Here is a 26,651-nt window from a genome sequence, read left to right as displayed (position 1 = left end):
GTAAAAAAGTGTATATAAAAAAAGGCAATATTTTTTGAGAATTTACTGTACACCAGCCATTGTGTTAATAAGCACTTCATGTATAGTAGCTTAAAAGACTACTTTAAAATATCTTAAAATCCTACTATTAGGTATCACAGGTTTCTGAATTCACAGGTGAAAGAAGGACACACAGAGAGATTAAGAGTACCTCACCCAAGGTCATACCACTGGTAAGTGGCAGACACATGATTCAAACATTATGTGTCTATTATAAGATGGATCTTATAATAGATTAAAACATATACAAAAGGGGGGACATAATCACCTATATGCTTAAACACTAGCTGAGAATTTATAATGTAGATTTAAATTTTCATGAAGTTTTGCTTTCGTATTTCTGCCAATAGAGAAAAATCTACAAATTAAGGAGTTAAGATGGCAGAGGAGTAGGGGACCCCTTTTTCAGCCGGTCCCCGGAGTCAAGTTGGATAGGTACCAGACCATCCTGAACATCCACGGAATCAGCCTGAGACGCAGGAAGATACATCTGGATCTCTACAAATAAACATCTCCAGAGATGAGTATTGAGGTACGAAGCAGGGAGCCGTGAAGCCAAGCAAAGATATCGGAAGATTAACAGAAGGGGGAGGGAGCCACCGAGTTCGGGCGCCGAGAAGCGGTAGCCACCTGCACAGGGGAGGTGGCAGACTCGCGGACCAGCACCCGCGAGAGAGCAGACTGAGACCATGAGCCGGGGAACGTGCGCGACCAGACTGAAACGGAGCTCCGGTGCGCTCACTGGAACCAGACTGAGACCGGGAGCTCCAGGAGCGCGCAGGGGCGGCTGGCGGTGTTAGAAACACAAAGGACAGAGACACGCGGTCCCTGGAAGTGAGGGCTGGGACTCCGGTTGTGGGGCGCACATCCCGGGATGCTGCAGGGTTGAGCAGCACCAACAGAAACAGAGTTAAAGTGGCCGAACACCAGTGGAGAATGGTCTGCGATCCCTCTGTTCTGAGACAAAGGCTGACATTTGGCTACTGATGCTCTGACTCTCAGAAGAGGCACAGCAAACCACCAGGGAAAGCCGCCAGAGAACAAAAGCCTGGAAATACTGACTCACAGTGTGCCCATCCCCATCCCCCCTCCAGGGGACACGGAGACCCTACCCAAACAGGGTTGCCTGAGTATCGCGTGGCTGGCCCCTCACCCAGAAGGGAGGCTGAAAAATCAAGAAGCCCACATCCTTAAGGTCCCTATAAAACAAGTGTGCACTGCCTGGGTCCCGGTCAATAATTTGGGCTCTGGACAACCCCACAACTTCTCCTCATCAGAATGACGAGAAGGAGAAATCCCCCCCAGCAAAGAAAAGACAATGAGTCTGTGGCCTCTGCCACAGAACTAATGGATATGGATATAACCAAATTATCAGAAATGGAATTCAGAGTAACAATGGTCAAGATGATGTGTAGACTTGAAAAAAGAACGAAAATGTTAATTAGAATATAGAATCTCTAAGGGTGGAAATGAGAGCGAATCTGGCAGAAATTAAAAATTCTATGAATCAAATGCAGTCAAAACTAGAGGCTCTGACGGCCAGGGTGAATGAGGCAGAAGAACGTATCGGCGAATTGGAGGATGGGTTAGTAGAAGAGAAAGCTAAAATAGAAACTGGGCTCAAAAAAATCCAATCTCAAGAATGTAAGTTACGGGACATTACTGACTCAATGAAACGTTCCAATGTCAGAATCATCGGCATCCCCGAGGGGGTGGAGAAAAACAGAGGTCTAGAAGAGATATTTGAACAAATTGTAGCTGAAAACTTCCCTAATCTAGCAAAGGAAACAAGCTTTCGTGTCCAAGAGGCAGAGAGGACCCCTCCCAAGCTCAACCACGACAAACCTACGCCATGTCACATCATAGTGCATTTCGCAAATATTAGATCCAAGGATACAGTATTGAAAGTGGCCAGGGCAAAGAAATTTCTCATGTACCAAGGCAAAGGTATCAGAATTAAGTCAGACCTGTCTACACAGACCTGGAATGAGAGAAAGGGATGGGGGGGGGCATTTTTAAAGCTCATTCAAAGAAAAACATGCAGCCAAGGATCCTTTATCCAGCAAGGCTGTCATTCAGAATTGATAGAGAGATAAAGACCTTCCAGAATCGCCAGTCATTGACCAATTTCGAAACCACGAAACCAGCCCTACAGGAGATATTAAGGGGGGTTCTATAAAAGCAAAAAGGCCACAAGAGTGATAAAGAACAGAAAGTCACAATCTATAGAAACAAAGACTTACAGGCAACATGGCATCATTAAAATCATATCTCTCAATAATCAGTCTCAATGTAAATGGCCTAAATGCTCCCATAAAGTGCCACAGGGTTGCAGATTGGATAAAAAGACATGACCCATTCATTTGCTGTCTACAAGAGACTCGTTTTGAGCCTAAAGATACATCCAGACTGAAAGTAAAGGGATGGAATATCATCTTACATGCCAATGGACCTCAAAAGAAAGCTGGGGTAGCAATTCTCATATCAGCCAGATTGGATTTTAAACTAAAGAATATACTTAGAGATACATAAGGGGACTATATTATTCTTAAGGGATGTATCCAACAAGTGGATATGACAATTATAAATATATATGCCCCAACAGGGGAGCAGCAAGATACACAAGCCAACTCTTAACCAGAATAAAGAGACATATAGATAAAAATACATTAATAGTAGGGGACCTCAACACTCCACTATCAGAAATAGAGCACCTAAGCAGAAAATCGACAAAGAAATAAGGGCTTTGAATGCCATACTTGACAAGTTGGACCTCATAGATATATATATAGAACACTACACCCCAGAACCAAAGAATACTCATTCTATTCTAATGCCCATGGAACATTCTCAAGAATAGACCATGTTCTGGGTCACAAAACAGGTCTCAACTGATACCAAAAGACTGAAATTATTCCCTGCATATTCTCAGACCACAATGCTTTGAAATTGGAACTCAACCACAAGGAAAAATTTGGAAGAAACTCAAACACTTGGAGACTAAGAACCATCCTGCTCAAGAATGATTCGATAAACCAGGAAATCAAAAATCAATTTAAACAATTTATGAGAATGAAAACACACGGTCCAAAACCTATGGGATACTGCAAAGGCAGTCCTAAGGGGAAAATAAATAGCCATCCAAGACTCACTCAAAAGAATAGAAAAATCTAAAATGCAGTTTTTATATTCTCACCTCAAGAAGCTGGAACAGCAACAGAGGAACAGGCCTAATCCACACACGAGAAAGCAGTTGATCAAGATTAGAGCAGAAATCAATGAATTAGAAACCAGGAGCACAGTAGAGCAGATCAACAGAACTAGAAGCTGGTTCTTTGAAAGAGTAAATAAAATTGACAAACCACTGGCAAGACTTATCCAAAAGAACAGAGAAAGGACCCAAATTAATAAAATTATGAATGAAAAGGGAGAGGTCACAACCAACACCAATGAAACTGGAAGGATTATTAGAAACTTTTATCAACAGCTTTATGCCAATAAATAAAGAATCTAAAGAAATGGAGGACTTCCTGAAAACCTATAAACTACCAAGACTGAAACAGGAAGAAATTTATTTTTTAAACAGGCCAATTAATTATGAAGAGATTGAAACAGTGATAAAAAAAACCTTCCAAAAAACAAAGCTCCAGGACAGGATCGTTTTCCCAGGGAATTCTACCAAACATTCAAAGAAGAAATAATACCTATTCTCCTAAAGCTATTTCAAAAAATAGAAACAGAAGGAAAGCTACCAAACTCATTCTATGAGGCCAATATTACCTTGATCCCCAAACCAGGCAAAGACCCCATCAAAAAGGAGAATTACAGACCGATTTCCCTAATGAATATGGATGCCAAAATTCTCAACAAGATCCTGGCTAATAGAATCCAACAGTACATTAAAAGGATTATCCATCATGACCAAGTGAGAATCATCCCTGGGATACAAGGGTGGTTCAACATTCGCAAATCTATCAGTGTCAGACTTTATCAGCAAGAAAAAAGCCAAAAATCATATGATTCTCTCAATAGATGCAGAAAAAGCATTTGACAAAATACAGCATCCTTTCCTGATTAAAACCCTTCAGAGTGTAGGGATAGAGGGTACATTCCTCATAAAAACCATCTATAAAAAGCCTACAGCAAATATCATTCTCAATGGGGAAAAGCCGGAAGCCTTTCCCTTAAGATCAGGAACACGACAAGGATGCCCACTCTCGCCACTATTATTCAACATAGTACTAGAAGTCCTTGCAACAGCAATCAGACGACAAAAAGGGATAAAAGGTATCCAAATCAGCAAAGAAGAAGTCAAACTGTCTCTCTTCGCAGATGACATGATACTCTATATGGAAAACCCAAAAGAAGCCACTCCCAAACTAGTAGAAGTTATAGAGCAATTCAGTAATCTGGCGGGATACAAAATCAATGCTCAGAAATCAGTTGCATTTCTATACACGAATAATGAGACTGAAGAAAGAGAAATTAGGGAATCCATCCCATTTACAATAGTACCAAAAATCAAACATTACCTTGGAATTAACTTAACCAGAGACGTAAAGGACCTATATTCTAGAAACTACAAATCACTCTTGAAAGACATTGAGGAAGACAGAAAAGGATGGAAAAATATTCCATGCTCACGGATCGGAAGAATAAACATAGTTAAAATGTTCATGCTACCCAGAGCAATCTACACTTTCAATGCTATCCCGATCAAAATACCAATGACATTTTTCAAAGAACTGGAACAAATAGCCCTTAAATTTGTATGGAACCAGAAAAGGCCCCGAATCACCAAGGAACTGTTGAAAAGGAAAAACAAAGCTGGGGGCATCACAATGCCGGATTTCAAGCTGTACTACAAAGCTGTGATCACAAAGACAGCATGGTACTGGCACAAAAACAGACACATACACCAATGGAACAGAATAGAGAACCCAAAAGTGGATCCTCAGCTCTTTGGGCAACTAATTTTTGACAAAGCAGGAAAAAACATCCAGTGGAAAAAAGACAGTCTCTTCAATAAATGGTGCTGGGAAAATTGGTCAGCTACATGCAAAAGAATGAAACTTGACCACTCTCTCACACCATACACAAAGATAAACTCTAAATGGATGAAAGACCTCGATGTGAGACAGGAATCCATCAAAATCCTAGAGGAGAGCATAGGCAGCAACCTCTACGACATCAGCCACAGCCACTTTTTCACGACACATCTCCAAAGGCAAGAGAAACAAAAGATAAAATGAACTTGTGGGACTTCATCAAGATAAAAAGCTTCTGCACAGCCAAGGAAAAGGTCAAAAAAACTAAGAGGCAGCCCACGGAATGGGAGAATATATTTGCAAATGATACTACAGATAAAAGACTGGTATCCGAGATCTACAAAGAACTTCTTAAACTCAATACCCGAGAAACAAATAAACAAATCATAAAATGGGCAGAAGATATGAACAGACACTTTTCCAATGAAGACATACAAATGGCTAACAGACACATGAAAAAATGTTCAAAATCATTAGCCATCAGGAAAATTCAAATCAAAACCACACTAAGATACCACCTTATGCCAGTTAGAATGGCAAAAATTGACAAGGCAAGAAACAACAATTGCTGGAGAGGATGTGGAGAAAAGGGGGTCCTTCCTACATTATTGGTGGGAATGCAAGTTGGTACAGCCACTCTGGAAAACAGTGTGGAGGTCCCTTAAAAAGTTAAAAATTGAGCTACCCTATGATCCAGCCATTGCACTACTGGGTATTTACCCCAAAGATACAGACATAGTGAAGAGAAGGGCCATATGCAGCTCTGTCCACAATAGCTAAATCGTGGAAGGAGCCGAGATGCCCTTCAACAGATGACTGGATTAAGAAGCTGTGGTCCATATATACAATGGAATATTATTCAGCTATCAAAAAGAACAAGTTCTCAACATTTGCTGCAACATGGACGGCACTGGAGGAGATACTGCCAAGTGAAATAAGTCAAGCAGAGAAAGACAATTATCATATGGTTTCTCTCATCTATGGAACATAAGAACTAGAAGATCGGCAGGAGAAAGGGATAAAGAAAGGGGGGTAATCAGAGGAGGGAGTGAAGCATGAGAGACTATGGACTCAGAAACAAACTGAGGGCTTCGGAGGGGAGGGGGTGGGGGAATGGGATAGGCTGGTGATGGGTAGTAAGGAGGGCACATATTGCATGGTGCACTGGGTGTTATATGCAACTAATGAATCATCGAACTTTACATCAAAAACCAGGGATGTACTATATGGTGACTTACATAATATAATAAAAAAAATATTTAAAAAATCTACAAATTCGTTGACAATATTTGCCGAGGAATCACTTCTGGCTCCCCCAGATTTGTGGCAATTCCTGCATCTGTGTGTTCCAGGCTCGCTCACTCCCCTCCCCTCAACAGATCGTCCTATAACTACGTCATAAGTGGCCTGGCTTCCTTCACTTGAGCTAACATACCTTTAGTGAATTCCCGTGTTGCTTAAACCAGTCAGAATAAATTCTGTTGTTAGAAACTCCAATTCTAACTTACCAAAGCATAAGATCATCCCCAAAATACAGAGAAATTAAATTCAAGGCTCACTGCCCTTGGCTTCCAGTAACATTCACTTACAAGCATGGCTTTTAGAGTCATGAAGGCTTCATTCCAAACCCTGCCCAGCCATTTACTAGCTGCATAATCATGGTCAAGCTCTAAGCTAGTAAAATAAGGACACAGATAGAAAGTACTTTATAAGGCTTTGTGAAGATTAATGGAACTAATAATACATATTAACATTACCGGATAGATTATTATATATCCCAGGCTAAATGTGCTAAGCACCTTACATGCATTTTATCAACAATACTCCTCTATCTAAAGAGCCAAGCCTACCGCCAGGCAGAAAGTAGATATGTACCACGTACACAGATTACAAGACTCAATAATTATAAATGCATCTATTTACCCAGATGATCTACAGATTTAATGCAATCACAATCATAAACCCAGCAGGCATTTTAATAAATAATTTATAAAGAATCAATATAGAAAAACAAGTAAATAATAAAATTTGACAATCTGATTCTAAAATTCATATGGAAATACTAAGGACCTAAAATAGCCACACAATCTTAGGAAGAAGAAAAAGACAGTGTGGCGTCACTGTAAGACACACAAATAGATGAACACAAAAGAAGAGATGGGTCCAAATATAGACCAACACTTCTACAAGCAATTGACTTTTGACAAAGACATCAAAATAATTCAGTGAGAAAGTCTTTTCACAAATGGTGACAAGAAACTTATTATCCACATGGAAAAACAGAATGAACCTCAACCCTTACCTTATACTTAACACAAAAATTAATCAGAGATGGATCATAGACCTAAATGTAAAGGTTAAAACCATAATACAACTGGAGGAAAGAAGATCTCTATAACTTAGAGTAGGAAAAGTTTTTAACTCCCCCCAAAAAAATTACAAAATAAAAAAAAAACTGATAAATTAGATTTCATCAAAATGAGAAACTTCTGATCATTAAAAGATATCATTAAGAAGCAAGAAAACACAGTGGGGAAAGGATGGTCTCTTCGATGAATGGTGTTGGGAAAACTGGACAGCCACATGCAAAAATAAAAACAAAATGGACCACTACCTTACACAATATACAAAAATTAACTCAAAATGGATTAAGACTTGAATGTAAAATCGGAAACCATAAAACTCCTAGAAAAAAACATAAGCGCCTTAATACAGGTCTTGGCAATACATTTTTGGATCTGACTCCAAAAGCGAAGTCAACAAAAGCAAAAGTAAATAAATGGGACTGCATCAAACTAAAAAGCTTCCACACAGCAAAGGAAACAATCAACAAAGTGAAAACCTACTGAATGGGAGAAAATATTTGCAAATAATATGGCCAATAGGGGTTGATATGCCAAATATATTAAGAACTTATAAAACTCAACATCAAAAGAAAATCCAATTTAAACAAGGACAGAAAATCTAAATAGATCTTTTCCCAGAGAAGACATATAGATGGTCAACAGACACATGAAAAGATATTTGACATCACTCATCATCAGAGAATGCAAATCAAAACCACCCTGAGATATCTCCTCACACCTGTCAGATTGGCTATTATTACAAAACAAAAAACAAAAAAACAAGAAATAACAAGTATTGGTGAGGATGTGGAGAAAAGGGAACCCTCATGCACTGTCGGTGGTAAGTAGCTACACTAAGTTATGCCTTGCACTATGGAAAACGGTACAGATGTTCCTCAAAAATGTTTTTAAAAAACTACTATATGATCCAGCAACTCCACTTCTGGGTATTTGTCCAAAGGAAATATAATCAATATGTAAAAAAAAAAACAAAAAAAAACAAAAAAAAACCAAAAAAAAAACCCTTTGCATTGCCATGTTCACTGCAGCATTATGTATAATAGCCAAAGCATGGAAACAACCTAAGTGCCCATCAACAGATGAATGGGAAAAAAATATGTAATACACATATAAAAAACCATATCAAAAAAACATGCAACACACACACACACACACACACACACACACACACACACACACACTAAATGGAATATTATTCAGCCACAAAAAAGAAGGAAATCCTTCATATTCATTCAATGGAATATCACTCATCAATAAATACGAATGACTATCAATACTTGCAACAGTATAAATGAAACTCAAAAGAATTTTGCTGAAAGAAAGAATCTGGACACAAAAGAGTACATCCTGTAGGATCCCACTGACATAAAGTTCTAGAATAAGCAAAACTAATCTATGGTGAAAAAAAATCAGAAAAATGTACGTGGGATTTCTTGTACTATTCCTGTAACTTTTTCTAGGTTGGAAATTACACCAAAACAAAAAGTTACCAAAAAAGTAGCACTCAATAAAGGTGAGCTGTTAGCAGCTCTATCAGCCTTCCTCTGAAGGCCTCCTTCTGCTTATGACAACTAGCTGCTCTTTTCCTATCTGACTGATAACTCTAGGAATGCCCAAATCTGTGTCCTAAGATCTTCTTCCTCTTCCCTTAGGGAGTTTAGTCCCTCAAACTTCAACATGCACCTCCATAGCTAATAGCACCTTTCAGCCTACACTAATCTCTTCCTTTTCTAAACCCTGTTGCACATACACCTGAACATTTAATTATACTGGATTGTTTCTGCATGTTAGATGTTTCCTAAAATAACCTATAGTCTTTGGGAATAAAGGTCATGTCTTCTATGGCGCGATTAATGGCACTACTAATAACATTCCTCATTTCTCAGCTATGATTAGAATTCATTTTTTGCCCCATAAATAGAACATAGAAAAGGCAGGAAGTAAAGAATTTTGGGAGGAGAGACTGACTGTTTGGTTTGACTGAATGATTTTCCTAAGGCAAACAGGCAGAAGAGGGATGGGGGTTAAATCAGAGCAGTACTGCCTGAGGCAGGAAAAGCAACACAGGCTCACTAAACGCAGCAACCCGAGGAGCGGGCACTGAATACAGTGGGGCCCTAGAGCTCCATCTGAGAGACCAACATAGTAAGATGACTTAATGCCTGGACATCAGGAAGCAACTCTCAGGTGGGTGTGTAAATCTTGGGTAAAGAGGCAGGAAGACCCTACAAACTCAAAAATATTTGCCATTGAGTATTAACAATTTAAAGCTGCAGAGACACCAACGTTACAAAGGAGTAATTAATAACAAGATGGAAAAGTCATTAGACTCTAATGATCAAATAGAATAGGCCCTCGCTCTTTAGGTGAGAAAATCTTGACTATTTCCCCCTTTCCGTGTTAAGCATCTAACATAAATCTTCTCAAGGCAAACACATAGTTTCTCTCTTTTTCTCAGCTAATTATTTTCAGATACCTCTGATGTTTTCCAAACCCCTAATACACATGCAATTTAAGGAGCTAAATACAGTCACAGATCATGGACTATGAGAAGAGAGGAGGTCTCTGAACATGATGAGGATCAGACTTTCTCCCCCAGTTTCACTTGCTGTACGGGCTGCAAGAGTGAAATAAATTGGAGCTATGTTGGAAGGAGACTGGAAAAGTAGAACTCTCAAGTCCGTAGGACAATTTCCCTCCCAAGTCCAGAACTGGTGAATGTGAGTTCAGTAAAATCTCCTAGGTCTTTGAGCCACAGAGTCTCTACTTCTTTCATACTAGCGAGAACCCTAACAGGCTACATTTGCTGCTAGTATTGTTCCTGGTAGTGGTGACAATAAACTTGATTTTCAACAGGATAAGTGTGTACTTAGACTCTTTAAAAGCTCAGCGCTCATTAATTCAATAATGTTTCAAAATGGCTTTTTCTATTGATGTAAAAATTCAGAGTGGGATTTTCACAAGACCCAGTTCTATTTTCCATGCCTGTGGACCAATTTTCTACGAATCCAATCAATTTGAGTATGCGTTATTTTTTCTAGGCTAGTCTTTCCAAAGATGTTTAAGAAGAAGGTATACAGATATTTGTTTTGGGCTCTCCAACATCTGTTCTGCCATTCTCACTAAGCATGTTCTAGTATTCCTCTGAGACATGCCCAGGTCAGTCCCCATATTTCAGATGGTAGCGGCCAGGCTCAGAAATGGAGCATCCATTCACCTGGCACATGACTGAGTCAGGAATGAGTTTGTAAGCCGACCAGAGCCAAGGAGATGAAATGAGACTCTTGGGAAGGGGGTGCTGGAAAGGAGAACCTCACACTAGGACATGAGATCTAGAGCTAGCCGGAGCTGCCTTGAAAGGAGGAAGTGTAACTCAGAATACAGTGAAGCAGGAAGACTCAAAATGGGAGAGACGAGGAGGGACAGACAGGCCATCTAGACATATCCAGTCCCACTGACAGGCAATAGGCCCTCGCACCAAACTGTCTGAAATAAAACCTTCCCCTGGGTTTTTCAACAACATGAATCCTTTTTGCTAAGCCAGTTTTAGGTTAGGTTTTCCGTAGTTTCCAACCAATTTTTTTTTATCAGAAGTTGTTTTTTTTTTTCCTTTTAAAATAATTTTTGAATCAGAAAACATGAATATAAGTGAAAAACAAAATAAGATGGGAAAACAGATTTGAGATGATGCTGAGACACAAATGGCTAAATACAGGTCCCAGAGGAGGCAGGAGCAGATATATTTAGGAATAGAAATTGCGATATACTTTTTGGAAAGAAGTGGGACATCTTTTTCTCTGAAACAGGAACCCAAGAATACAAGGAGACTGCAATATAGTGACAATGTGACAGCAGATGAGAGGACGATCAGGAAGCACAGAGGTGACAGTGTTTCTTAGCACAGCAGGTAGTGAGCCCAAGGACAAGGAACAGAGCAGAAGAGGAAGCGATCAGATCTAAACAGCCCTCATATGACATATAAAGGGGACTTAACGAGAGCTGTTTAAGGGACTTCTGAGTCGCAATAATGGGTAAGTCGGAGTCTGACAGCACCAATAGACACAAGGAACCAGGGCACATTCAAGTTAGGAAAGTGGTGTCGTGGTGAGTGGTGTTTTAGTTATCGATGCAGGGAGGCCACAGGGCAACAAGGGGTTCTGAGGTGACTGACACCGAACATGTAACCCGGGCTGTGTGCCCCGAAAATCATGCCAGAAAGGGAACAAAGAACCAGAATAAGAACCTCAAAGAGGTCTGTGGAAGGCACAGGAATCAGGGAGGGTAACATGTTTGTGATCTGAGAAGTGGCTCTAAGCTCAACATCCTGACAGTCTAAGGTTCTAACAACAACTACATTCACACCAGGGGAAAAATTAGGAAACCCATTTCTTATGTTTCTTATTAGATGTAACTTCCTCAAACTGCTTGTTTTAAGAGATTATCTTTTTCACAACTGCCTTAATAAATATCTATGAAAAAAACACACTGTATTATTTAAACAATATCCTTGAAAGTGAAAATACACACAAAACAAAGAACTCATAATCCTTTCTTTTAAATTATTTTAAAAACTCAAATCTCCAGAGAGAAAGAAAAAATCAAAATCTGAGGTCGAATGTCACACAGACGTCAGAGTCCAGAACAGCAAGAGAAGGGAAGAAGGACCTGCACAGAGGCCTCCCCCACACACCCTGTGTTTCTGCAGGGCCAGCTTCAGAGACACAGCCCGTGCTCTGCTGCCACCATTTTGAAATCCTTACATTTCTAACAAGGAACCCTGCAGTTTCATTTTGCACCGGGTCCCACAAATCACATGGCCTGTCTTACTTCCAGGCAGAGTATTTCAACTCTTGATGAGCTCCGGCATAAAAGGTATGGAGATGTGGGTTCTCCTGTTCTGTGAACAGTGATCTGCAATGCTGATTTTTCATCATGGCTCACCAGATGGACAAAATAGGAAAAATGTACTAACCACCACTGATGAAGATGCTGTAAAGAATTATCTGTTCTAATTTTCATAGGTAATCACCACCCAGACAGGACTGTACTATTTCTAACTCTTCCTGTTATGATAAATGCTTAGAGAGAATAATCTGACCTAGAAACATGGACGGAGGGAACAAAACAAGTCATTTATTTTTGGAATCACAACAGTAAAAATGAGATAACATGCTACATATGAAAAATATCTGAAACAAACTATTAAAACTTTAAAAGTAGAATTTCTTTAAAGAGAGGTTATCTGGGATTATCGGGTTCTGCTGCTGAACAGCTGAAACTCCACTCTTCTGGAGGAAAGAGAAGTTTCTGAAACCCATATCTTCTTTTTCTCCCCTCAACATTTTCTGTTGTGTCTTACAGAGTTAAGTACTGGACATGTTATTATTTAATCAGTATTTTAATGAAGAGCATATTGCAGAAACGCTGTAGGATATAGCCTGAACCTAACAGATCGCAGAAACATAAGCTGAAAGAATTTACTCACAATGACAACACAAAAATGAAGCATCAGTGAGTGGAGCGTCCACACAGAGAACACTTCTCCCAAGAGCAGTGATAGAGTCTGAAACCCTAAATAGAGATCAATACCTTCAAATTAACATACACATTTAATGCAAATCTGATCAAAATCCAAATGAGATATTTTTAAATCTGGCTGAGTGATTATTAAATACATCTAAAAGAATAACTGGATTTAAATAATAGAGAAAACTTAGATAAAAATTCATTAGTAAGAAATTTCATATTGGGGGAGGGACACGTAATTCCATAAGAAAACACACAAAGGGTGCAGGGCTGGCTCAGTCTAATGAGCATGTGACTTCATCTCAGGGTTAGGAGTTTGAGCCCACATTGAGTGCAGAGATGACTTAAATAAACAAGCAAATAAACTTTTAAAAAAAATACACAAGTAAAGTTCAAAATATCTTCTTGCCTGGTGGGGATATAAGAAGAAGGGGCGTTGATTCTCAAGGAAAGAATCCTAGGAGGGAAGGGTTTGGGAATCCCTAGGCTTCGTACATTTTATGTAAATCAAAAGGAAGTGTGGATTTACATACAACTGAAAACCTTTGAGAGATCCAAAAAACAATATACACTAAATTAAAAGGCTAAAGACAAAATGGAGAAAATATTTTCAATGAATACAATTCCCATAAATAGCAGAAACAAAGGAACTAATCAAACAAGCACAGGGAGATTCAATCAGAAGAGAAATGTAAAAACAGATCTCACAAGCAGCAGCACAGGCCAAGCATCCTGGAGGCGCCCCTAGTACCTCCCTGGCCCTCAGACACCTTGGAAGGCAGGTTCTGACACGGCCACACTTTGCAATCAAGGACACTGACAACTGGCCACGGCCACATGCCTGTGAGAAGCGGCAGCGAGGTGGCTTCTGTGACTATGACCCCCCTACACACAGCCTACCCAGCGGCCACTACAACCACCACCCGTCTCTACTGTAGTCAATGGCTTCTGTAAATAGTCAAACTAACATTCAAAACACATGCAGATATAAAACAATCAGCTGTCACTCTCACCTGTCAAATCATCCAATATTTTTCAAAATAACACTCATCACAATAGCGCTACAATCATGAAAAACTGAGATGGAAAGGCCCATTAGGAGAATGGGTCAATAAATCATGATAAAACCAAACAATGGGAGGTCATACATCTTTTCAAGATAAATTTGCTAAAACGATTTAGTGACATGGGAAAATGCCCACAATGTAATGGTAAGGGGAAAAGGCAGAGTATGCCATTGTTCATGTAATGTGGTCTACAGATAGAAATATAGCTGTATATTTGAAAATGGGCCAAAATATAAACAATAGTTGTCCTTGGTGATTTTTATTTCTTTATAAACTTATATATACTCAGAATTTTCAAATCCTATAATAAAAAGACAGTAGTTTTTAAAGTGCATTTTTCTAACAATTCGAAAGTCAAATTTTGACAAAAGCAGCATACTTTAAAAATCCTTTCCCTTTGCTTCTTTTCTATCACTGTCCCTCTCAATCCTGACAAAAAGGCTACAACACGCTGTCCTGGGCAAAACGCTTTTCCTTCAGCTTCTGAAAACTGGTAATAATTAGCTTGATACAAAGAAAAAATACACGTTCCTTCATACTTTGCATTGCCGATCATGTTTTTTTTCAAGCTCTCTTTACACTTCAAAAATGCAGCTGCAGTATTTCCTGCCTGCTCTTTCCAGAGGCTGGACCACACTCCCATGGAAGTGCTCGGGACAGTTGTGCAGAGCTGAGTCAACACAGCAGCCCTGGCACTGTCTGCGCTCAGGGAGGCCTGCTGGCAAAGCTGGCCCATGGCTGTCTGGGCATTTGGATTCCAGAAGTGTTTCCACCTCACCTTTCGTAACCCATACGAGTGGCTCATTGTGTCCTCAGCTTGTATCAACCACGTGGTTTATAGTGAGCGTCCGTCCCTCTGAGGGTCTGGAATGGTGGTAGTGATGAGGGAACAGAAGGCAAGCTGAGGACAAAGCAGAACTGACACCCTGCAACCCACCCCCACCCCCCAGATGTATGCAACATTCCTCAGCACTCCTGGCTGCCCAAAAGCTAAGGAAAAGAAAAACAAATGATTAACTGACAGAGATCACAATCCTGGGAGGCCTGGGTCTCCCTCAGTTTACACATGTCCTAGTGATTTACAAGGAAGAAGCTTTCTTATCAATAGCCTAACTTCCAGAGACCCATAATTCAGTTTCCTGAAGCTCTAACATTACCATCCCCTCCATAAAATTGAGGGAAGCTAAGGCAGAAGGAAATGTAAATAAAATCTGCAGCCCATTGATAAGGACACGTGATAGGAGGAAAGTAACATTCTCCAGGGAAGCTGCCAACTATCTTACTATTAACACCTTCTAAAGGGGTCAATGACGTTAGCTTGACAATAGTAAGGCCTCCAGTGTCCTGCGAATCTTCTTTGACATATGAAAGTGCTTTCTCAGCCTCCCTTTTCCTCACCTCCCCGAGCCCCACGGTATATAATCAGCCACCTCTCACAACCCGGGGCAGCAGCTCTTTCTGCCCACGGGTCCTGTCCCCGTGCTTTAATAAACCGTTTTGCACCAAAGACGCCTCATGAATTCTTTCTTGGTCGTCGGCTCCAGACTCCACCCCACTGAACCTCACCTATATTCTACGACCTCATCAGTAGTGCCAGGCAGAGGGAGCCTACAGGACCAGTCTCCAGTAAGAAACCTGGGGGCTGAGTCTTTAAACGAAATTCTCAGGCAGACAACCTTCACACGTGTTTTCACAACTCATTCTGGGAGAAAATAAGCACCTCCCAGGCGACTCCCCTGTAGCGCGCTTTCCTCTGCACGTCCCCACACACACCTTCTCCCCTTTGCTGATTTTGTTCTATACCCTTTCACCATAATAAACCTTAGCCATTAATACTACTATATCCTAAGTCTGGAAAGTCCCCCCACAAATCACTGAACCTGGGGTTGGTCCTGGAGACCCAATGCCGGCAGTCCACCCACATTTCCGAAAGAATGCAACACAGAATGCAAAGAAACATATGAGGCACTTCTACGAGCTTAACTCACAGTTTCACAAACCCCTCTTTCATTATTTCTTTCACTGTTTATCCTTCCGACCCCTTGCCTCTCATAAATCCACTTCAGGTGACAAAATATTTCTTCTCCTAAACTGCCTTTCAGCTTGATTTGAGGGACAATACACAAGAAGCAGGTAGCAAGTATGGCAGGTACAGGGATCATATATTTTTCTTTGAAGAAGAGAGATAATATGGATCCTTTTAGATAACTCTGAATCCAGCCATGACTTGTCAAAGTGGCAGAACACATAAAAACACGGAGAGAAAACTTCCCAGGTTCCTTGGGGGAGGAATATGACAGAGTTCCGAAGGGGAGTCAAACCTTTAGGGAAAGAAGAAAGGACACAGATCCTTTTATTCACTAGGAGGCAGTGCTGAGAGGTAGAGACTCCTACCCCTCAATACAGTGTCTGACTGAGGGAAAATAACGTCTGGAAGCTTGAGCAATATCTTATACAACAAGGCTGTAGGCTACCCCTGAGCGCTCCAGAATAGAGCCCACTCTGATCTGAAAGGGAGAAGGCCAGTGAAAAATACAGCAGGGCGGGGTGGCCACCAGCCTGGGAACGCAGCCCACCAGACCAGTGTTGGGATCCAGAGCCAAGGAGCATTAGCTATGGCTTCAAATGAATGAGGACAGCCCTGCCGAACCCAGGGGACTTGCTGGGGGGCCACGGAGGTACTGCTCATCCTGGGGATCTCCCGCGAAACGAGCTCAGGCCTGATCTCTTCCGTGTGTCAGGAGTCTCACTCCAGGCACCAAGAACTAACCAGGGTCTTCTGTTTTGTTTGCAGTAACAAGTATGGTAAAAAGAAAAAAAAAACTAAAGGACCTTGGAGCAAAGTCCATGAGACAGAGTTAAGAAACAGAACAAAGGATATCGTGTTCAGAGAAGACACTGCGATGGAGAGGAAGAGCGTCTCAACTGGCCAGAGCTCACTCTGCTGTTTCACTGGGCTTGTGCCCGTCTGAATATGAACCTGGCGCGAATCCTTTGATTGTGTGTGTTCCCTGCAGAGTCCGTTCTAAAGAGCCTCTCAGCCAATCTTAGGCAAATGGTTCTATACAACGCACGCTACACCACCACTCTAGACAAACACACACACATTCTCTAAAGATGAAGATATGCTCAGATACACCAGGATATCACGGTACAACTCATTAAAGCAGCTAGTAATTGCTGTGCTCTGCGCCCCACATTTGTGAGAATAATCTGATAAAAGACTCTGGAGCCACAAAAGATGTGCATACGGGGACTCTGCTCCGCCTCAGTGACACCACACACTCTTGGTTAGTGGGTTTAACATGAGGTAAGGCCAGGTCTCTGTATCCATTTTCAAAATTTAATCAAGACCTGGGTGGTGATCACACAGGTGCTTGCTTTACGATAATCTGTTTTATGCATTTCTCTGTGTCAGTGCATAATACAAAGAATTTAATTACAAAAAAGAGAAAAGCAAGGGAACAGTTAATACAGAGAACAGTGGTTAACACAATATATAGAACCAGTAGGAAGGGACACACAGGTAGGTTCAGAGTTACTTACTGGTAATGGTCGATTTCTTACTCTGTGGGGTGGCTACATGGGTTTTACTGTTTTTTTTCCATAGCCTGTACACACATCACATGTAGGAAAGAATATATTATCTCACAATTAAAATTTTAAAACAAAAATTTTGTCAGCCATTCCATATGCGTATGAGTATGTCTAAATAGATTTTAGATTCAACTTTGCAAGTTGCATCGTAAATTCCCACTGGGATTTTTTAATAAAACTGCAGTGAATTTGTGGACTAAATTGATATGTCCTCAGAATTCTTATTTAAAGATGGAACGCTGGAAATGACCCTACACAATCATGAAATTCAGACTCCGTTTATAAGTTATGTCATATTTAAAGCTGTGCCCTTTCCATGCCCCATGACTCCCGCTAACTGGTCTGGGCCCATTACCCTGTCTGAACACTGCACTGGTCATTTGGTCTGCCCTTCGGAGGACCCCCCAGGAATCCCTAGCGCCCCGCATGTGCCTGTCTCCAGGCTCAGCAGGCTTCTCTGTACAACCCAAGGACGGCAGGCACCGTATCTGACACATCTGTGCCCTATGCCTGGCACACGTGCATTCACTAACTGTTTGCTGACGAATGAATCGGATAAATCCTACCTTGCCCCCTTTACTTCCTCCACTCCCTACAGACAGCCTCATTAGAATCAGGCCAGGTTTCTCAGGTCTCACTCATAACACACAGTGGGTAGAGCCTCCTCAAAGTTAGGGACATGATGATAGAACATTTTATCCTTGATAGGGACAGAAAGTGTTCTTAAAACGCAGAGCAAAGTGCTGTCATCCCAACTGCAATGACATAGGCTGAATTTACTAAATATACCACATGGTACCACAAGAGAGTTTCTCAAAAACTGTAGAGGACATACCAGTTTGTACTTTCCTAAAATGTGAGAGGACGCCGATGGCAGCAGCGCCCTCTGCTGACTTCTGAGCGCAGAACCACACGCAGAGGAAATGCCTCTCGCTTGTGTAGGCTTCTCAAGGAGGAAATCCGTTTTCTAATTATCCCCATCTCAGCTTCCCAACCTCCTCCATCTCTCTCAGTCCTGGGTCTTGTATAATCACCTGGCCTTCCCAGCGGGCTACCAGCATTAACAGAAAAGTGGCTACAAGCTGCCCCCACAGGTCCGCAGAGAAGGCCCCTTCCTGACTGCCCTTAGGATGCCAACACTTAGAAAAGACAGACCGAGTAACACACACAACAACACGTATTCTAGAAGCATACCACTGAAAGTACAAATACACGGAAGACAGCACAGCCCAGTGTTTAAGACCCACGCTCTGGAGACTGGCCCGTGCAGGTGCAGACAGCGCTCCGCCAGGCGTGAGCTGTGTGTCATTAGAGAACTGACCTACACTACCAGCTCCAGCCACTTCACCAATAACACGGGAGAGAAAATAGTACCCAACTCACAGGCTTGCTATGAAGATTAAGTTGAATAATTAATATAAACATAAAACATTCAGCAAGAACCTGTAATGAGAGCCCACAAGTCTCCCCCGTGCTATCGTCCTCCTTATTAAGGGCACAGCTCAGGTATAAGGAATGCATACAACGCTTAACTGAGGTTATGCTGTATTTGTTCAGAACTAGGAGAGGGTGAGTCCTCTCCTGAAGTTCTACATACTTCCCTAAAACAGATCGGACCTAAGAGCCCTAATCCCTGGAGGACACAGCACAGGCTCTCAAAGAGAGCAAAGATCATGTCAGATAAGAAAGACTGGAAGTGAGAGGGCACTTGAGGACATCCTCCCAGAGACAGAACAAGCTCTCCACTAACACGGCCCAGAGGGCACCCGCACTTGCACCCTGAGGCTAGAACACCACACGTTAGTGGCCCCCTCAACAGTATATACCAGAAAGAGGGATGAGATTTTATTCTCTATTTCAAATAACAGAATAAAGTTAAAAGGGTTGAAGTACGGAGAAGAAAGGCAGAATTGTCACGCCTTTATAAAGCGGGGCAGGTTGTTCCCAGGCAGGGCCCTGAGCAGAGGCTGCAGAGCACACTCAAGCCCAAGACTCATTGTCTACATCACCTCTCAGTTCCTCCCCGATTCAGACACCAAGATTCTGGGCATAGCAGGAAGGGTGCCGAAGAAAAACAAGAAACCCTGAAAATTAAACAAGCAGCCAACTCAAAAAGCCAGAAAAAGATCAAAATAAACCTGAAGAAAACAGATGACTTTCTAGGAAATCATATAAATACTAAAAACTGATTCAATGAAAAGTGGAAAACCTGATTATAACCAGATCAGAAACAGATTTAAAAAATGAAACTATAAATAATCTGTGAGTGTAAATGGGAAAACACTAAATGCCAACAGTAGCTTAAAAATGAGCATCCATATGACATGAGAAGCTTCTGTCAGAGGTTCCAGGGTGTTTATCATTGGAAGATACACTGAGGAAATTTGCTACATTAATAGCATAAAGGAGACAGAATCGTGATCATCAATAGTTGCCTAAAGATGTATTGACAACATCTAAAAACCATTCCCAATATTTTTTTTAATCTAACTACTTTAGGAATAGAAAGTTCCTTAACTAAACTGCCTTCTATGAATACATAATACAAACCTAGAACAAACATCCCCAGTAATAAAATATTTTATTAATTTCCTATCCCCATCAGGTTAGAAATCCCCCCGTGTTGGGGCGCCTGGGTGGCTGAGTCAAGCGTCTGCCTTCGGCTCAGGGCATGATCCTGGCGTTCTGAGATCGAGCCCCACATCAGGCTCCTCCTCCAGGAGCCTGCTTCTTCCTCTCCCACTCCCCCTGCTTGTGTTCCCTCTCTCGCTGTGTCTCTCTCTCTGTCAAATAAATAAATAAATAAATAAATAAATAAATAAATAAATAAATATTAAAAAAAAAAAAAAAGAAAAGAAATCCCCCCACGTAAAAGGAACTTGACAGTCTCTTTCCAAATAGGGGCGCCTGGGTGGCACAGCAGTTGGGGGTCTACCTTCGGCTCAGGGCGTGATCCCGGCATTGTGGGATCGAGCCCCACCATCAGGCTCCTCTGCTGTGAGCCTGCTTCTTCCTCTCCCACTCCCCCTGCTTGTGTTCCCTCTCACGCTGGCTGTCTCTATCTCTGTCGAATAAATAAATAAAATCTTAAAAAAAAAAAAAATTATATGAGCATTTGCCCTTTGACCTAGCAATCCTATTCCAATGAAAGTATTCCAAAGACAAACTGGCAAAATATAAAAGGATGTATGAAAAAGGCCATTTATTTACTATACCACTATGTGTAATAGCAAAGACTGGAAACCACAGAAAGAAACCATTAACAAACCGGCTACCTATATAGCTGAGTTTAAAAATAGAGAACAAGAAAAATCTCTATGTCGTTCTAAAAAGTATCTCCAGAAAATATTACCAACTGGAAAAAAGCAAGAAACTTTTAAAAAGGAGTATAGTATGCCCTCTTTAGAAAAACTGGGAGAAATATAAATACACTGATGTATAGCATTATATACTCAGAAAAGAGCATTTGAAGACTAAACCAAAGGCCAATATACAGGGTCACCTTTGGAGAAAGGGATGAAGGACAAGGGTAGAAGTAAACCTCTCTCATTTGAAACTCTCTTTATAGTTTCAACTATAAACCATGTAAATATGGAATGTAAATGTTTTCAATGTAAAAATAGAAGGAAAGCAATCCTGAAAAATAAAAAATCAACTGAAACAAATCACTCTGATTGTATGTCAAAGTGGTAGCATAACCACACAGAGAATTACTTTAGGTGATTTAACTCTCTGGCATGATGTATCTTAAGCCCATAAAGAGCCACAGGAAAATCTTAATTAAAAGAACATTCAGTGAGTTCATTATTAGTAACAATATCAATATTGCTATTTTTAAATTATTATATATTTTGATGTTGTTTGGGACAAAGACTTTCAGCATGAGAAAGAGATACAAGTATATAGTCAGGGAAGTTAATTAAAAACCTTAAAATCTTTCATTTAAATGTATGCATGATTTATTTCTTCCCATTATAAAATTTACAAACTTCTTAGCACTGCCTCCCGAAAACGCTAAAAGGAATGAAAACCCAAGAGCAACGTGCATCTCCAGGATCCAGAGCCTGGTTTCTAAATACCATAGTGTAGTAGAACTAAAAGAAACCAGAGCTCCTACGGAAAATGGACAATTTCAGATCTGCACAAGAAACAGACAAGATCAGCTTGAGGTATCTGGTCATGTTAGAGTACAAGCAAGCTACCAAAGATGACTAGAGTCATGTCAAAAGAACACAGGAGAAGATGACAATTTGAGCATCTCAATAACTATAAAAAGAATAATGACTAAAAATAGACTAAAATACATTAGCTACATTTTTTAATCTATTAGTTCATAATAATACTCCCCCCCCAAAAAAAACCCTCTAAGTCATCTTTGAAGACTGTTAGAACATTAATCACTATTCTGTAAGTAAAGAGAAAGACTCAAGCATGTGCCCTGCCCTTCCTGTACTAATCATATTTCAGTTAACTAAATAGTTGATAAGAGAAAACTTTTCTTTACAGAAAGATCCTAGATAATGCACACTGAGAGAATGACTGAACTAGGGAAACATCATTTTTGCAATCTCTAATAAAATAATGGATATAGGTGCCATTATTTGGTGAACGTTCATGGAGAAATCTATAATAGGAGCAAGCCAAAAAACTCCTTAACCCACTGATCAATCTTAACATATTAATATTTAGATAAATGTCTTAGAAGACACAAATAACAAAGCTCACTCAAGAAGAAACAGATTAACTTAAGTAGCCCTGTATTGATAAAAGAAACTGAAGCTGTAGTTAAAAACCTTCCCACAAAGAAAGCTCCAGGCCTTGATGGCTTCACAGGTGAATTCCACCAACAATTTAATGAGCACTACCAATTCTATGTAAAAGCCTCCAAAAAATCCAAGAGGTAAGAATACTTCCCAACTTACCCTATGAAGTGGCCTGAGACCAAAGCCACATAAAACATTACAACTGGAAGATACAATGAAAGAGAAGTAACAAAGATAAAATACTAAAGATCTTAACAAGAAATGTGCAAAACTAGGATGAAGAAAATTCTGACACACCCTGAAAGACATGTAAGTATTTTTGAACAAAATGAAAGACATACCACATTCTTGGGCAGGACAATTCAACAACAAAGATGTCAATTCACCTCAGGGCAACATATACATTTGACATAATTCTAATAAAAATGCCAACAAGTATAGAAAAACCTAGAATTCCTGAGTCAAAAAACAAAGACTCAAAGACTAATAGGGGGCGTATCAAAAGGGCACAGAAGCCAGCTTGAAGTAGATCCCACTGATCAAACTATGGGACAATTTTAGCTTCAAAAAGAATAATGTCGGTAACTGTCGATAAATTATTGAATAAATAAAAAACCAAGAGTCCACAATGACACTAAACAACAAAGACAGAAGAGAGAGCATGCACTCAAAATAATTTCCACCACAGGAGGTGAGATAACATTAATTCCTTAATCTGAGCATTGGTGGTCAAAAGAGAAAGGTCATTTACCCTGCCACTACAGGAGTTCACCAGCTGATGTGGGGAATTTCCTTAGAAAATCCCAGCTAATAAATGTAGAAATATTAGAAAATCACCATTAATAAGAAAATCACCAAAAATTAGAAAATCACCAATTTTTAAACTCTAACAGAAACTGAGTCAGGCAAGGATTAGTAATGGATGTCAAATCTATTAAATGAAAGAATTCCAGGGATCAGGAAATTCAGAAATGAAGTATAAAATTTCCCCTATAAAATATTATTACCAAAAATGTTTAACTTGAAGGGCGACTGGGTGGCTCAGTCAGTTTAGCATCTGCCTTCAGTGCAGCAGATCATGATCCCGGGGTCCCGGGATGGAGCCCCACTTCGGGCTCCCTGCTCAGCGGGGAGCCTGCTCCTCCCTCTCCCTCTGTTGCTCCCCCTGCTTGTGCTCTCTCCCTTTCTCAACTCTCAAGTAAAATCTTTAAGGGGGGAAAAAAAAGGAGGAAACAATGAGACAAAGCAGAACAGGGGGCATTCTATGTTCCTTCCTCCCTTTCACTCAACTGAGGTCTCCTCCCTCTTAGCCTACTCCTGTCTCTGTCTCAGCTTTGGTGAGCATGATAAATATGATTGCAGTATATACAGAAGGGTGGTTTCTCTTTATTCTTATCCTGGACAGATACCACACTGGCCCTGTGGGCAAGTTTACTGAATTCCTTTGAGACGGGGCGCCTGGGTGGCAGAGCGGCTAAGCGTCTGCCTTCGGCTCAGGGCATGATCCCGGCGTTATGGGATCGAGCCCCACATCAGGCTCCTCCGCTATGAGCCTGCTTCTTCCTCTCCCACTCCCCCTGCTTGTGTTCCCTCTCTCGCTGGCTGTCTCTCTCTCTGTCAAATAAATAAATAAAATCTTTAAAAAAAAAAAAATCATGAAAAAAAAAAAAAAGAAAAGAAAAAAAAAAGAAGGGAAGAAGTTTTGGGTAGGGGGAGGAGGCACAGCAGAGCAAAACAGTAAGGAAAGTATCAGCAGAAAAGATGAGTAGAGAATATTCCAGAAGGTAGAGAGATGGTAATGAAGGAGACGGAGCCCAAGGCTAAAGAGACTAGATCCAGCCGTGGGATTTTACAAGTCCTACGATGAGGTATGGGTATGGGAAGACAGTGCCAACAGATGATCAGTGAAGAGACAATTCTTAACTCAGATAGAAAAACTGGTCCCCTGTTGTCTCCAACCTTTTAATTTCATACTGAAACAAAAACTCAATTAGTTTCACCTTTCTTGGTAAAGAGATTGCGAAATGTACCACACAGGTAGAAAATCCCACTGCTGTGCATATCAACATGGAGCTGGTAGCCATGCAGTCCGTACTCTGGGCTGTCATCCAAAAGAGGGGTATGAGGAGGTAGCTCGTAGGGGCTAAAAAGCAAAACAAAACATACACACAAGTTTGTCAACACCAGAGATAAAATGTTTAAAATGAAAATACTCTTTAAAAAAATTAACATCCAGGGGCGCCTGGGTGGCACAGCAGTTAAGCGTCTGCCTTCGGCTCAGGGCGTGATCCCGGTGTTATGGGATTGAGCCCCACATCAGGCTCCTCTGCTATGAGCCTGCTTCTTCCTCTCCCACTCCCCCTGCTTGTGTTCCCTCTCTCCCTGGCTGTCTCTATCTCTGTCGAAGAAATAAATAAAATCTTTAAAAAAAAAAAAAAAAATTAACATCCATCCTAACACCAGCTCCCATCAATCTTCTGCAGGGCTCCCAATAATGTCCCACACCAGGAACTCAAGAGAACCACTTTGTGTTCCTTTCACCAACTTCTATAAAAACAGGTGAAGGAATGAGTTCCATAAGTATCCACAAGAGGACCACGGATGAATATGTCTCTGGGATCTGCCCTGGGACAGCAGCTCTGCAAGACAGCTCTGCTCCTTGGAGGTCTCAGTGACCAGAGGATGGAGCTGCTCAGCAGGGAAGTGCACCACACAGCAGACCTACAGATCGGAAGCCCAGGCAGAAGACCCAGAGTGATGACAAATGAAGTTCTGTTCAGTAAGAAAAACCTTACTATGTAAGGTAACAAACTCAAAAGCATTCAGGAACTTTTCAGATAATTTTTAAAATGAGTATGAGAGCAGTCGAGAAATGAAAAGCATATTCCTCATCTGAAGACCCTCAAGTTCACTGAATGACACACACTGTGTTGACCAAGCAAAACACATATGCAGACCCGACTCAGCCATGGGTCTGCGTGCCTTGCAAGATATGAAAACTCACATTAGTGCAAAGAATGGGAACCATCTTGATGCACTGGCATCTTGCAGTAATGACATTATCCTGCCCCCATAAATAACATTCTACTGAGGACATAATCCTTAACCCAGAACAAATAAAGCAAATATGTAGTCATGAATAATCCAATTATTTTAACAACAGCTAAGTAATTATGCCTGTTGGCTTGTGCCTACTGATTAAAAACAGAATATCTTTGTAGCTATTCTCAGGATATTAAGATGGTATCAACTTCTAATCCTTTACACTGACTACAAAAATTTAATACACCCACATATAAATACATACACAGTGGCTGAGCCTAATGTGCTCTTCTCCACAAGGTGATGGAAATGAAGATTTGCCATAACAAAAGCCAGTTCTTCCTCCCTCTGAAAAGTTAATTAGAAAGAATACATTTTCAACTGAAATATATTAATTTTTCAAAAGTCGTTGTGAAGATCATAGCACATTCATCTTACAGACAGATGCAGTTTCTTACAACTGCAAGATTACCACAGTACTAATGCATTATTACTGCTAATACATTATTACTATCCCATAAGACTTACATGTCGTATTGACAGCAGGACCACAATTCACCCAAATACAGAGCATGCAGTACCAAAACGTTAACATCCTAGCACTTGTGAAATACCAAAATACTCTATTATACACGATTGTGAAAATACACATTGTTAGTAACAGGTTCTCTCAAACTCTTTCCCAAGATAAGGCAATACCGGTTAAGACTTCACATACACGAGATTAATTCCACAAATACTTAACGTTAGTGGCATAGGTCCCTCTCTTGAGTACCTGCTTGACTTGGCAAAGCCAGTGGGAATGTGACTGTAGAGGAACAGACATCCATTTCCCCCCAAATTCACAGCTGACACTGACTGGTGGAGGTAACCCAGAACGGTCGGTCTGAGGCACCACGCTCCAGAAGCCAGCCAGAGGACAGTCGGACTGACCTGGGTCCTCATAACTACGTGGGCCAACACAGACTGATGAACTCAAGTCAAGGAAATGCCCAGCAAGCCAGCTGCTGCCTGGGCCACAAGTCAACCTCACACAGAGAGCGAGGGAGGGATAGACAAACTGATTGCTTCAGCAGGTTGAGAAAGACAAAGGCATGACGAGAGGATGATGCCACAGATCTTCGTTCTGTCTAGCATCATTCAGACTCGCGGACTGTTCTTCTCAGCATCACATCCGTGAACTTCTATCTTAAAACCCCCACA

At 40.9% G+C, this 26,651-nt stretch overlaps 1 protein-coding gene across 1 annotated transcript in view; it reads right to left on the bottom strand.

Annotated features, from left to right (window-relative positions):
- FBXO15 (F-box protein 15) overlaps window positions 1–26,651 on the bottom strand; it is a 53,178-nt gene that overhangs the window by 7,981 nt on the left and 18,546 nt on the right. The window contains exons 7-8 of the mRNA XM_045790265.2: window positions 25,714–25,796; window positions 24,407–24,549 (exon numbers count right to left, since the gene is read on the bottom strand). Coding sequence (XP_045646221.2) covers window positions 24,407–24,549; window positions 25,714–25,796 — 226 coding nt within the window. The remainder of the gene's footprint in view (window positions 1–24,406; window positions 24,550–25,713; window positions 25,797–26,651) is intronic.

The sequence above is a fragment of the Ursus americanus genome, chromosome 19 (genome assembly GCF_024610735.1).
Source record: "Ursus americanus isolate L20-20 chromosome 19, mUrsAme1.1.p, whole genome shotgun sequence".
Taxonomy (NCBI): Eukaryota; Metazoa; Chordata; class Mammalia; order Carnivora; family Ursidae; genus Ursus; species Ursus americanus.
The sequence above is the reverse complement of the archived record's forward strand: the minus strand, read 5'-3'. Positions and strand labels throughout refer to the sequence as shown.